The sequence below is a fragment of the Phalaenopsis equestris genome, unplaced genomic scaffold (genome assembly GCF_001263595.1).
Source record: "Phalaenopsis equestris unplaced genomic scaffold, ASM126359v1 Scaffold000107, whole genome shotgun sequence".
Lineage (NCBI taxonomy): Eukaryota > Viridiplantae > Streptophyta > Magnoliopsida > Asparagales > Orchidaceae > Phalaenopsis > Phalaenopsis equestris.
The window spans coordinates 3,239,655-3,252,948 of NW_018164549.1; the positions used below are offsets into that span (position 1 = coordinate 3,239,655).

At 36.4% G+C, this 13,294-nt stretch overlaps 1 protein-coding gene across 1 annotated transcript in view; it reads right to left on the reverse strand.

Annotated features, from left to right (window-relative positions):
• Nucleotides 1–12,959, reverse strand: part of LOC110020694 (WD repeat-containing protein 44-like) — a 32,800-nt gene extending 19,841 nt beyond the window's left edge. Inside the window, exons 1-6 of the mRNA XM_020718888.1 lie at nucleotides 11,254–12,959; nucleotides 8,005–8,095; nucleotides 7,733–7,890; nucleotides 7,558–7,609; nucleotides 6,676–6,758; nucleotides 6,484–6,577 (exon numbers count right to left, since the gene is read on the reverse strand). Coding sequence (XP_020574547.1) covers nucleotides 6,484–6,577; nucleotides 6,676–6,758; nucleotides 7,558–7,609; nucleotides 7,733–7,890; nucleotides 8,005–8,095; nucleotides 11,254–12,687 — 1,912 coding nt within the window. The 5' untranslated portion in view covers nucleotides 12,688–12,959. The remainder of the gene's footprint in view (nucleotides 1–6,483; nucleotides 6,578–6,675; nucleotides 6,759–7,557; nucleotides 7,610–7,732; nucleotides 7,891–8,004; nucleotides 8,096–11,253) is intronic.
• Between the last annotated feature and the right edge of the window lie 335 nt (nucleotides 12,960–13,294).

The following is a 13,294-nucleotide window of genomic DNA, read 5'->3' on the forward strand; positions in this document are numbered from 1 at the left end:
TATATATATATATATATGTATATACATACATACATACACATACATATACTGCAATTGCATATGATTATATAGTGTTAAAATAATATTAAATATTATATATAAGCACACATGTTATTATGACAAATAAATATTAATATAGAAGTGTCCGAATTTTATGTCACTCATGTTCATAATCATAAATATTTGATATTTTTTTTACAAATTATATCCCATTTTAGTATTTATACTGCATGCTCTTATTTTGTTGTTTATGTTTATGCTTTAATAAATAGTAGTTATTTATTGAGTTTGATTATCAAACTCAGTTGTTGATATTTTTATATAGTAGATTCTATTCTGCCACTTGTAGGATCGTCTCCACAAGAGTAGATGTTTCAGTTTTAGATTTTCTTTTTGGTATTTATAATTTTTGCATTAATTATTGTATTCTTTTTAGATGGTCAACTATTTCTATTTCAATTTCTCTACAATTATTTTTTACTTTTTTCTTTTAGTTGTATCGGTTTGACTCCTAATTAAGAAATAAAGTTTATCCTTTCTCGCTTATTTCATTATTAATTATACGCAATATTTTCTTTTGAGAATACAAAATAGGTTTAAATCCATCGATCACGCCCCCTATGTTGTCACTATGTACCACCTTATAAGTCTGAGATGTGATAATATAAGAGCCTATGTTTTGTATCCCTTTCTTTTGTAATCAATATTCATTTGATTTCTGACGGGGTAGAAGATATGTTATATTAATATTATTTAACTAATTATTTAACCCGCTTTAATTTTGTAAATTTTAATTGCTTAGAATTATGGCTTTTAATTCAGCTATAAAATCATTAATCGCTCAATAATTGATTTGAATTTTGTTCGGATCAAAATAAACGAGCCAAGCCACGAGCCAATACTTTGAATTGAATTTTGAGTCGGCTCAAGCTCGGCTCGAAATCAGATTGTTAAGAGCCCTAGTGATGTTAGGACTATAAATTTTGAGAATTTATTTTGAGGAATGTTAATCGCTCCAAAATTGATTCAAATTTTGGCTCAAATTGAGATCAAATCGAATTTTTGGACCAATTTTTTATTTATTTTATTTTGAGTAGACCCCAGTTTGGCTCGAAATTGGATCATTAACAGCTCTACTTAGAATGACTCCAAATAGAAGAGGTGTTGTAGCTACTTGTGCAACAAAAGCCTCGAAAGCTACTATAAAAATTATACCTATCCCTAAGGTTTCTCACTCGCCTAGCCTCCATCGTGCTTATCTTAGTCAACCCACCAAGACCATCAGAGCACTCTCACTTAATATGACGACTCTCATGGGGGAGGTGACACAAAATGTCACCCAGGTATTATAAGCTAGTATCACAACTCAAATCACATAGGCACTTTAGGCAATTGACAAGGCATTCAACCAACACTGCAAGCAGCTCAATACCACCAATTTCAAAAGTGAAGGCTGAACCTCATCAATCAATGGCGATGGCTAATAAGAGCATGCATCAAGTGATAGACCAATTTTGAATACGCACTCTCCCATCTTCATTGGTGCGACAAACTCGCTCGAGTTAGTGCCCTAAGAACTGCACTGTGGATATTACAACATTCCAGTCGCATGAAGGAGCTGGTGATTGGTGAGAGTGTTATCGTTGCAATACGTTTGGACCTGACTCAGTGATCTCTTAGGTGAATTTCAAGAGATTGGGTTTTTAGCAATATTTTCCTATGATGGACCGTGCTAAGCTGATAAATGAATTAAAGACCATTCGCGCGTACGAGATACAATTTGCAAGGATTGTTAGAAATGTATCTTTGATTGGCTGACATGAAGATCACAGGATTTATCATTTTCATTTGAGCTTACGCGAAGATATTTAGAGGAGCTTGTTTGTTGTCAAATGTACTACCTATAGAAAGTTGGTAGATTGAGCCATACATACATAGTTAGAACTTAATGCGTGTGCCGAAATAAAAAGTCATAAAATGAAAGAAAATAAATGACCAGGTAGGACCGCACAAGAAAAATCACCAAGGAGTTAAATTGAAGATCAATTCAATGTGTCCCCACTACGGTAAGAGACATGCTAGACCTTACAACCTAACAATTTATAAGTGCTTCAAATGCTACAACACTAACCATAAGATTAAAGATTGCCCTCTCACACCCCAAACTCAACCCATGATAAATATGGAGAGGAACTTCAAGCAGTATAAAAATAGATAACATAAATCTGCTAAAGATCAACATCAGAAGCAAAATAGTAAAAAATGGGTAGGTCAATACTACTTTCAGTCCCAACAACAACTACAACAAGTGATGGTGTATTAGTCGTATCAACACTGGATGCAATACTAGCAACACAAGCAATTGCCACTGACATAACAATAACCATCATTTATGTAGTACTAGCGTTAGAGACCTCAAGCTCAGAAGCAAACCAACTAAGCGATTCCACCACAAACATTTATTATGATGCAGCAAGAAGCCCGTGAAGCTCCTGTTGTGGTGACATTTATTACCTCTATCTTTAAGCAACTAGTAAGGGTATTGTTTGACTTTGGCATCACATTCATTCATATAAAAAAATGTATTTAATATATTAATTTCTCATTACAGTCACATCTAGCGTTTTATAAGTTTGCGTCATACCATGTGTATTAAACCCTTATGGTGGCTAGCTATATCGATGGATCCTCAGAAAAACCATTGGATTTCCATGAAATTGGTGTCTACATTTACTTATTTCAAAACTGACTATATATATAAATATTTGCATACTAGTCTTGTATATTATCATAGTGTTAAAATATTATTAAATCATATGAGTATAAGCACACCTGATATTGTGACATATAAATCTTATATAGAATTGTTTGAGTTTAAGTCACTTATATTCATGATTATAAGCATTTGACATTCCTTTTATAAATTTTATACATTTTTATTGTTTATATTGTGTTGAAATTCAGAATAATGTGAAATAAAATCGAGTTAAACAAGGGTACTTTCATTGATAAGAAGGGAGTTATAAATAAACTTTTACATGAATGCTAGAATAGGAAAAATGAAAAAAAGAAAATAATATGAAAGAAAAGATAAATCACCTAATATCTCCAATAATCAATTCATATTAATTATTTGGAGACAAAAGAAATATTATAAAATAGGAAAGCTTAAAATAGAAAATGAAATAACCTCTAATCTAAGGAAATAAATATAAAATAAGAAATAAAATAACTTCTAATCTTAGGAAATAATTTATTTCTCATAACTTCACACAGAAATAAATTATTTCCTAATATAGCTTCTAACACTTCCCCTCAAGTTGAAACATGGTTGAAAACCATGTTTAATTTTCATTTAAAAACATCAAACAATGAGCGAGAAAAATCTTGTGAAGTAGAATTTAAAGTCTTCATCCCGTACTACGGCTGTCTTTGACTGTAGTTCCAGCAGTTACTGTAAGTAGGCGAGAGACTCCTACAGATAATGTTGCAGAAAAGTTTGCAGAAAAGTAGAAAACATGTAGGAAAATGTTGACTTCTAGTTGAATGAAGTTGTCTTTGACTACAGTTCCTGCAATGTTTGTAGGTAGGTGGAAGGCTGCTACCGATAATGCGACAGATGTGTTTTGCAGGAAAGTAAACAACCTTTAGAAAAAGCTATGGAAAAATATTCTGAATGAGGGCTTGCAGATTTTGCTTGAGAAACCTAACATCGACTGGGATACAGAGTAGTGGTAAGAGAGGATTGTTGATGTAAGGCTGCAAGAAATCAAAGAAGCCAGACTGCTTGAAATCAGAAAGCCGGACTACCGGAAATTAGGAAGTCAGCCTGCTAGAAATTTGGACAACTGTAGAAAATTAGGAAAGTTGGACTGCTGGAAACTAGGAAGTCGGACTGCTACAGGGAACATGCGCCACAAAATAGCGGGAAGGACCTCCAGGAAAAAAACGTACCTCCAGCATAGGGAATTGCAAAAAATAAGGGAAGCCGGGCTGCTCAAAACCAGAAAGTGGGTCTGATGTAGGAAAAAAAACTCTAAAGGATGACCTGCAGCAAGAAGAATTCCGGTGGAGGACCTGCTGTGGGAAAAGCTCCGAAGAAGGGTCTGCTGCGAGTGCAATTTTGCAAATAGGATACTTCCGATTAGCACTGGGAGACTGACCCGTGTGTCTAGAAATAGCTCCTCCATAACCTGCACTTGCACCTGAACAAGTAGAAACATACCCGCTCCTCGGAAATCCTTAGTGTAATACTTGCAACCCTTCTCACCACTTCTCACCAAGGGTGACCAGTAGAAGCTTCAAGGTAGGACTCCAAAGCAACAAGGCCACTTCATCTTCCACTGAATCCTTACCAGTTAAGAATTCAAGCTCAATGACACTAACTTTAATGACATCAACCTGGTCCCAGATGCTCAAAATTTGTTCCTTCGCCTTTGTTGCAAAAGGCTAAAATGGCAGCCGAAGTTTGGGTTATAGAGAGCAAAATTCCGGCTTACTTGGTATCCTGCATGGCCATTAAATGAGCTGACCTTGGACTAGCTTGCATATACACCCAAATAGAAATTTTCAGTTTGAGAATAAAAGCACTCTGGTAAAATCCAAAGAGAGCAACATGCAATCCATTGATGATAAAATTCATCAAGAAGAAAATTTTTTTGGTTGTTCAACCATATTTTGGAACTCTAAGTTGTATGCAAATAATTTGTACCAGTGCAATGAGAGAGGTAAAACAATAGCAACCACATAGTGTGTAGTATAACCATTGCTGCCACTCATCTAATTAGTTAATCTCGTTCCACCACTGCAATCTAATCCTGGCGATTGATCCTGCCAATCCCAACATTGCATCGCCCTTGCTGTCCACATTTCTCCTCTCGATTCCCTTCTAGGGCACAAATTGCATAAATCTTGTGGAAGAAAGGAAGAAAAATTGTGGAGAAAGAATGTGGGAGATAGGGTTAGGGACTTCGTGGATAAGGGAAGGAATGAAGGATGTGTGTTGGCGAAGGGCCAGACTGTAGTCACTTGCACAGCCAGATTCTGTGGAGGAATTTGCCGCCTTTGAAAACAAGCAACAGAGCCTCCTTCACCTTTTTTAAATCCTGCCTCAGGTAGGCGGTGGTAGAGATGATAGACATCACGACGCCGCATGCGGCAAGGCCGGCGATGACGCCGCCTTTAGGGCTGACGAAGGCAAAGAATGTGAAAAAAAATTGTTATTTTCAAATACCAAAATGAGTGCCACTCCCTTGCTGCACGAAAGATGGCAGGAAGGAAGTCTGCCGGTTTTGGAAGGAGGACCAACAATGGCTTGGGTAGGGAATTTGACTTTGATACCTTGTTAAAATTTAGAATAATGTGGAATTAAAAAGGATATTTTCATTGATATGAAAAGAGGTATAAATGACCCTTTACATGAATCCTAGAAAAGGAAAGATAATAAAACAAGTCACGGGATATTTTGCATGGTGGAAGGGTCCAAAGCTGTTATAAGTTTAGCAGGAACGTGCGGCTAATGGTTGAATGATGCTTTGCTCCATCTAAACCTTCAAGCTTTGGGGACCAACAGTGCAAACCCTTCTAGCTTTGGGGACCAATAGTGCATGGTGAAAGGATCCAAACATACTAATTATATTAGTATTCTGAAATGGATTAATTTAATTGTGTGGCTGTGTATAGGTACTAATAAGCCATATCATTTGCACTCTTTCTAAACATCATGTCCCTTGGCCAGCCCACATTCCAATACTCATCACTTCCTCAACATAATCATTGGATATTTTCATTTGATGGCAATTATCAATTTAAATACTAAGTCAAATTGTTTTTCACTTAATTGATATAAGATGGTTGTGCCCGTTATTGAGTTAAGAACTGGTTCCCTTCTTCCTATATTTCAATTTGAGCCAGGGCATTAGTTGTAGGTCACATTATTGGTCAACAATTGCGGGAACCTAGGTGGGAGATTTAGATTTTTGATATAAAGAACTTGAGTGGCGTAATTAGTATGGGCTGGCTTACAATAATTTTGTATTTATCGTGCTGTGTCATTGTAATAATCAGTTTTTAATTTTACTTCGTGGATAAAAATGTAAATATGTCAAAATTCAATTGCTTGGATGTTACCAGAGAAAACGGTGGCATATATGCAATTTACAATTACCCTAATACAACATTATGCTCCTGGACTATTTGTTGTCAGGTAGACAAAATGTGGCCATAAATGAGATCTTATCAGCAGAACAAGTATTTCTTTTTATGACTTTCTCTAGATGCTGCCGTAAGCAGGCTATCCTTGAGGAATGAGATCTTTGCATATCTTGACGGCATAAAGCAAGATTTTTATGAATTATTTGTACTTTTCTGTATTAAAGGAAAGCAGTTGAATCTAGAGTACATAGTAAAATAAATTGCCTTTTTTTTTAATTTAAATAAAAATAACAAGTATAATTAGCTATAAATATCACATGTTTTCATTACCTTTCAACTTGAGGATGAGCTCTACGCCATCAACAACTCGTATTCTTGAATCAGCAGATGTAATAAGTACTTCAGAGTTACTCCCTGGAGAAAACTGTGAATATGCCCAAAAAATTCAAATTTGATGCTAGTAAATTAAGAATGAGCATATAAATGATGACAATTGCAAATGTGATAATAAAGATTGAGAACCTGGAAACCAGTTATTTTTTTGTTGTTGGACTTCCTCTTCTTGTTTTGCAGTTCAATTTGGGTTTTATGATGCAGCTTATTATCTGCCAAAATAGAGGTGAGAATAAAATATATAAATGCTTATCAAATTACAAATTATCAAATATAATGAAACATATGCCAAATGAAATTTGGAAATAAGTAAGATCCCCTATGATCCCCAGCCTTTATCGGCATAGATACATGACTTTCTAAACCAAAGAAAAATGTACAGCCAAGCATACTAAATCAGTACGTGGCATCAATATCAGGTTCCAAAAAGCACAATAATATTAAACTACAATGGTGCTCATTTTGTTGCTAAGGTAAAAAAATGAATTTATTAAATTCTGTAATTTGACTAGATGCACATAGAAATTAATGTTAGCTTTAAATATTATAAACATCTTCAAAATCCCAAGATAGTAATTTTATTTTTAGAAATAAAGTAAAAAAATTGAATAAATTATTTTTTTAAATAAATTTTCAATCTAAATACAATCAGATAAACTCTTCTATTGTCCGTATTAGATAACTAAACTGAGAGTGAAAATAATGAGAATGTTAAAATGAATGTATTACAAAATTATTAAAGATTAATTAAAAAATGAATGTATTGAAGGAACGATAACACTAACAACATTTAGATGGTTTAGACATATACAATAAATAATAGGAAGAACAATTATTAAATGATTAGGAAAAATTTGTGCCAGAGAATTAAAAAGGATAAGAGGGAAGCCTAAATAACACGCATAAAATAGTGCAAAATGAATTACAAAGAAAAGTTTTAACACAATCGGTAATCGAAAAGTTGACTATAAATAACTGGGAGAGACAAACTGATGATGTTGTCGTCCATACCAGATGTATCATATAAATGACAGCTTCCCTTGTGCGAGCCTACTAGAGCACCCTTCAAAAGACAAAAGAGAGCAATTGAAAAAAAAAATAGCAGAAGCAAAGTTCAAAGAAAAGGGAAGTTTCTCAACATATTCTAAATAAATACTAGAAGACTACATGGCATGAAAAGCTAAACCTGCCCATCAGGTGTATAACATGCAGCTGTAACCATTTCATGAAGATCATTCCAATCCACAACTCGCTGATCTGGTATGCTCCATATCCGAATTTTCTCATCCAGAGATCCACTAATGAAGTACCTGTCATCAACAGGATTGAATTGGATGCAAGTCACTGCAAATAAAATGTTAATAAGTATCAGAATGGTATTTGCTAACAGTAAAATACAATGGACAAGCCAAGCAGTATTGGTTGAAGAGGATATTGACAAGCATTAGTCTTACTAACCATAGTCACTGTGTGAAAAAATTTTCAGGCAGGAAATGCTAGACATATGCCACAACCTAACTGTCTTGTCCATTGAAGATGAAAGTAGGTACTGCCATTCACAGAAATAAGAATTATCAAAAACATATAAACAAATGTCAGCATTTATGCAAAAATTGCACTTAAATTCTTTATCTAAACGTAATATGCAAAAATATCAAAAGGCAAGCAAAACATAATACTAGAAACCTCTTCATGCACGATAAAGGATAACAATGGGGAGATACACAAGTAAAAGTTCCATTGATACGCCGACAAAGTAGACTCAATTAATCTATCACTAATAAAGGCTAGCTTATCACTGCAATAGAAGATCAAATGTCAGCATTTAAGCAAAAATTGCACTTAAATTCTTTATCTAAACGTAATATGCAAAAATATCAAAAGGCAAGCAAAACATAATACTAGAAACCTCTTCATGCACGATAAAGGATAACAATGGGGAGATACACAAGTAAAAGTTCCATTGATACGCCGACAAAGTAGACTCAATTAATCTATCACTAATAAAGGCTAGCTTATCACTGCAATAGAAGATCAACCACTTCACTCGAGCATGCTATAAGATGCTCCATAACCCTGATGGTTAGTTTTTTGGAAAGACAAAAGCCATTCACATAAGTTTTACATTCCGTATGTTCCTGACCACAGTATTCATATCCTAAGCCACAGCCTTCATAAAGTGCTGTAAAATTTTCCTTGACTAACAAAAGAGCTTCTAATGGCCCCACCATTGAGCTGTATTTTTCTGAATAGTAATGGGAAAAGCTGCTTGAGAGTGGTAACAAAAGGTAGTCAAATGAGTTAATCACGCATTAAGCTATATGAAATTAAGTAATGAAATTTTGATATGTACATCCATATGATAATTTTTACATCAAACAAAACAATTAAACGAGTAGCGTAAGAAAAAAAATGATAGCTAGCTAAAGGACATCTCAATAGCTCCTTCAAGTTTCCCTGAGATGCATTTTCTTTTGTTTCTTACATTACCACGAAAATGACCAACTGATTGCTGGCTTGGAACAAGAATTAATCTGCCGTTTGGCAACAACAAGGGTACAGGTTCAATATATCATGCAAGTGTAAGGTTGCATATATTAACCTCCCCGACCGCGTCATAATGGCTCCGTGTACAGAGAAAAGTTCATGCTTTACAAACAAACAAAGAAGAGAAAAATTGGTGATATTGGAATTTGTACTTTCCAAGCAAGCTCCGTGTAAGAAAATGGACGCTATTAAAATTAAGGTGGACAGTATCCTTGCTTTATAGAAACGGTCACTTTTACATCTAGAGCTAAACTTTTTTTTTTTAATAAAGAATTTTCAACCTAAACTCCAATTTGATGATGTTTCATCCAATAGCATTCCCATCTTTATTTTTTGCTTTAATCTTTTAACTAATATTCGATTTAAACTATTCCAAAAACATAATCAATGCTCTGGATCTTCTTTCTTTGGTCTTAGCATTAAAAGTAAAACAAGAGCCTGATAAATGCATGCCATGTATGGAGAAGAAGATGCATAAGGAACACTAGATAGAGTAAAAACTAAAGGTTTTTCACGAAAATGTCATGTTTTTTTGAGAATAACACAAAACTGATCTTATGAAGATAGCATTGAGAAATAATTTACATACATCATTAGGAAAATTTAGGAACAACAAATGGCTTGAAAAGAGATGCCTAAGCTTTGAAAACGCTAAATCTTTCTGAAACTGTAGGGTACCAACAGAAAATTGCCAATAGTCTAGGTTTCAGCATATAAAATGAACCATAAAAATTATTTTCACTCTCGAAAAATGGGCAAAATGAATAATTCAGATCATACAGATATTTTGGAGTACCAGACCATTTATTTATTTTTTAACTCTTCACTGCTTGGAAGATGAACTTATTATTGTTGTTGCGAGATCTAGATATATCAGTTGATGTGATATATATATAAATTAAACAGGAGAACAATCAACGAAGTGAAAAATAGAACGAGAAAAATCACACCAGAAAATAACAACACAACAGAATACACAGATTTACATGGTTCGGCAATTTGCCTACGTCCACAGAGTTGCAGAGGAGTCGATCACCTCGACTTACAAGAGGAATCTCTCACTCTTCGTTGCTCTCTCTATTCTTCTCTCTCTATACCAAGATATACCGAAGAAAACTCTACACCGAGATACACCGAAGAAGACAAACTTACAAGAGAAATAAACCCAATTTCTCTTCTACCACAAGTCACCAAGAAGAAGCCTAGGCAGAACAATCTTCTTCTTCTTCCTTCTTCTTCCTTCTGCCGCAAGGAACTACCGCTTGCACTTCTCTTCCTCTGCCCCGAGGAAACCTTCCTCTATCCCGAGGAAACCTTCCTCTATCCCGAGGAAATAGAAAAAGAACTCAAAGCGTGACTACAAAACCCAATGAGAGTCATCTGAAGCTTTTATCACGAACATGAGGAAGCGAAGAGATACTTCACTTCATAAAAGAGGAATGCAAGAGTGGTTATTTGTGAAGAGGTGTGACTCTCCAAAGCAAAATAACCGCCCAAGCATAGTGGACCGGGCTCCACCGTTTCTAACGCTTATAAGATTGACCGAAATATAGACTGAAAAATTATAGGACAAGGCAACAAAATAGGGCTTTTATTTAAATTATTGTGTGAATGTAACCCTTTCTATAGTCAGCATGCTCCTGATGTTAATACAATGATTCTTCGCATATCAAATTATGCACTAACTTCTGCATATGATTAAGGAAATGAACCCCAAGTCAAGTTTTGTAAACTATGCAGTAATGAATACGTTCAAGAAGTAGCTCTTGATTGGCAACTGTCTTACACGATAAAAAAATCAATTAGCTAATTTCAGTGAAAAAGAAGATATCAGCCGTTGAATAGAAACCAAAATTTCAAATAACAGAGGAGGGGATTAGATATAGATGAGTAAAATCAGTCACAAAGACAACAGAAATTCACTTAAACGGTAAATGTCAATCTGCTGGGTCCGCTTACAATCTCTAAGGATCAGATTTTGTGAGAATTTATCCGCAAAATATGCCACTGTACTTCTAATCTTGATGAGTTAATAAAATTGAGAATAATAAATCATTTAACATATAATTTGCCTCTACCGAAGTAAAAGCGCTATAATAAAAGCACCATTATAATGCTCGAGATCGAGATTATAAAGCAAGCGCAAATGATTAGAATTACCTGCGATTTGGACCAAGATAAATCCAGGATATCATCAAGATGACCTCTAAAAGAGCATAGAGGCCTCTCCTCGAGCGCAAAAAGGTGTTCTGGCACCATGAAAGTTTCCAAACCGAGAGATTTCCTGCCACTGGTTATCTTTGTCCTCCTCTTCTTCTCCCAGTGGTTCGTTTCAATGCAGGCCAAAGCAAACGCAACTTCCGGCGTCCCATTATTAATACCCCCCAAGAACGGATTGCTACTCCCATTCTCCCCTGCTGCTCCCTCCATTGCCGGAAATCCCTTCCTCTCGCACTGCAATACCTGCCAAATATGGATAACGCAGTCCTCTCCTGCACTAGCTAGATACTGCCCATTCAAGCTAAACTCAATGGTCCAAATAGAACCACTATGCGCTTGAATCTCCTGAGTCAAGTAGAGACCACTAAGCTCTTTCAAGGACTTCCCATACTGCTTAACTCTGATCCGCTCAGTGCCGTGGAAATTATGGTTGGATCCCTCTTGACTATCGTCCGTGGCTGAGCTCGACCTCCTCCCTCCCTTTTCAGACGAAGAGTCCCTCTCCTCGATGCTCCTCTTTTCACGGTAGTGAACGACGGTGTCGGCAATGCTCTTAATACTCCTAAGCCAGTTCCCTTTCCTCTTCACTCTCACTCCCATGCCGCCTCCAGTGAACTGACCACCGCCACCGTGAGAATCAGGAGCTGCACAGGAATTAGGATTCTGGTTCTGACGCCGCATGAGTTCATGAACGATCGGAGACCGGCCCACGCACATCTCGAACTCCTCCATTGTTAGCTGCCGGCCAGTCCCAACCTCTCTTAGCTTATTCCACATTCCATCTTCCCTGAATTCCTTCACCACAAACTTTCTTCCCGTATCCAGGTTCCTAATAGTGCACCGCGGGTCATCATCATCATCATCCTCGTCTCGGACTATTCCATCAGACACTACTGGCCAAATAGACGGCGAGAAGCGGAGCTGCCTTTGTACTGTGATGGAATCAACAGTGCCGTCGGATCTGGATCGAGTGAAGAGGGCGGAAGAAGAAAAGGGATCGATGCGTTGATAAACTGCTTTGTATGATGCGGATCTAGCAGCTTCTCCACAATCCCCATTTTTCCACCTGTCGAAGTCATCTTCGCCGGAGTTCGAGATTGGACTTTTCGACCGGGAGAGGGCAGGATCGCCGGTGAGTCCCAACATCTGAAGAAGACGCCTCCGGCGCTCCTCGACGGGCGCTGGATCGGTAATCCATACCTCATAAGCCGCCGCAGCCGGTGGCGAGAAACGGTGGCAATGGTAATAGTCTGTATCATCGTCGGAGGCGGAGGTAGAAGAGCACGAGGATGAGAAGATTCGGTCTAGGGATTCGTAGAACTCCTCCTCGTACGATGCCGGCGGTAGCTCTCCCAAAGCAGAGCTCATCATCATGGCGGCTACATTATAATCCAGATGCCGGAGGACGTTCAATGTGCGGCATCGGTGCCACAGGGAAGGCTGACAGCCCGGAGCCCGACATGGTAACCCGATACCTGGCTCGAATCTGGAGCGTGTCGGTGTTAGATGAGAAGCTGCGAGCGAGCTGTAGAATTGAAGTCCTCAGAAAATAGATGTCGGAGCTCCTCTGCTTCACCAGCCTTCGTCGTAATCGAGAAGCTGCCGATCGTCATTACTAACTTTGGTGTAAGACGGGTGGGCAGTGTGCAGCAATCAGTGCTCGGCTTTCAAGCATTACATATAAATATTTTTATTTTTTCAAATAGATGAATTTTTTTTAATTTTAATTCCTAAAATTACAATAATTGATATTTAAAATCTAAACCTTTGATTGATTTATTTCTTATCTAAAAAAATTATAAGAAAGTTATGTTAATATTAAAAATATATTAAAATTTAAATATATTTCTATCAAAATTTTTTCATCTAGCTAAAAAATGCTATAAATAAAAAGTTAAAATATTTATGATAATTTTTAAAATAAAATAAAAAATTAAAGATATGTCTATGAGATATAGAAATGTATTAATATAAGTTAAAT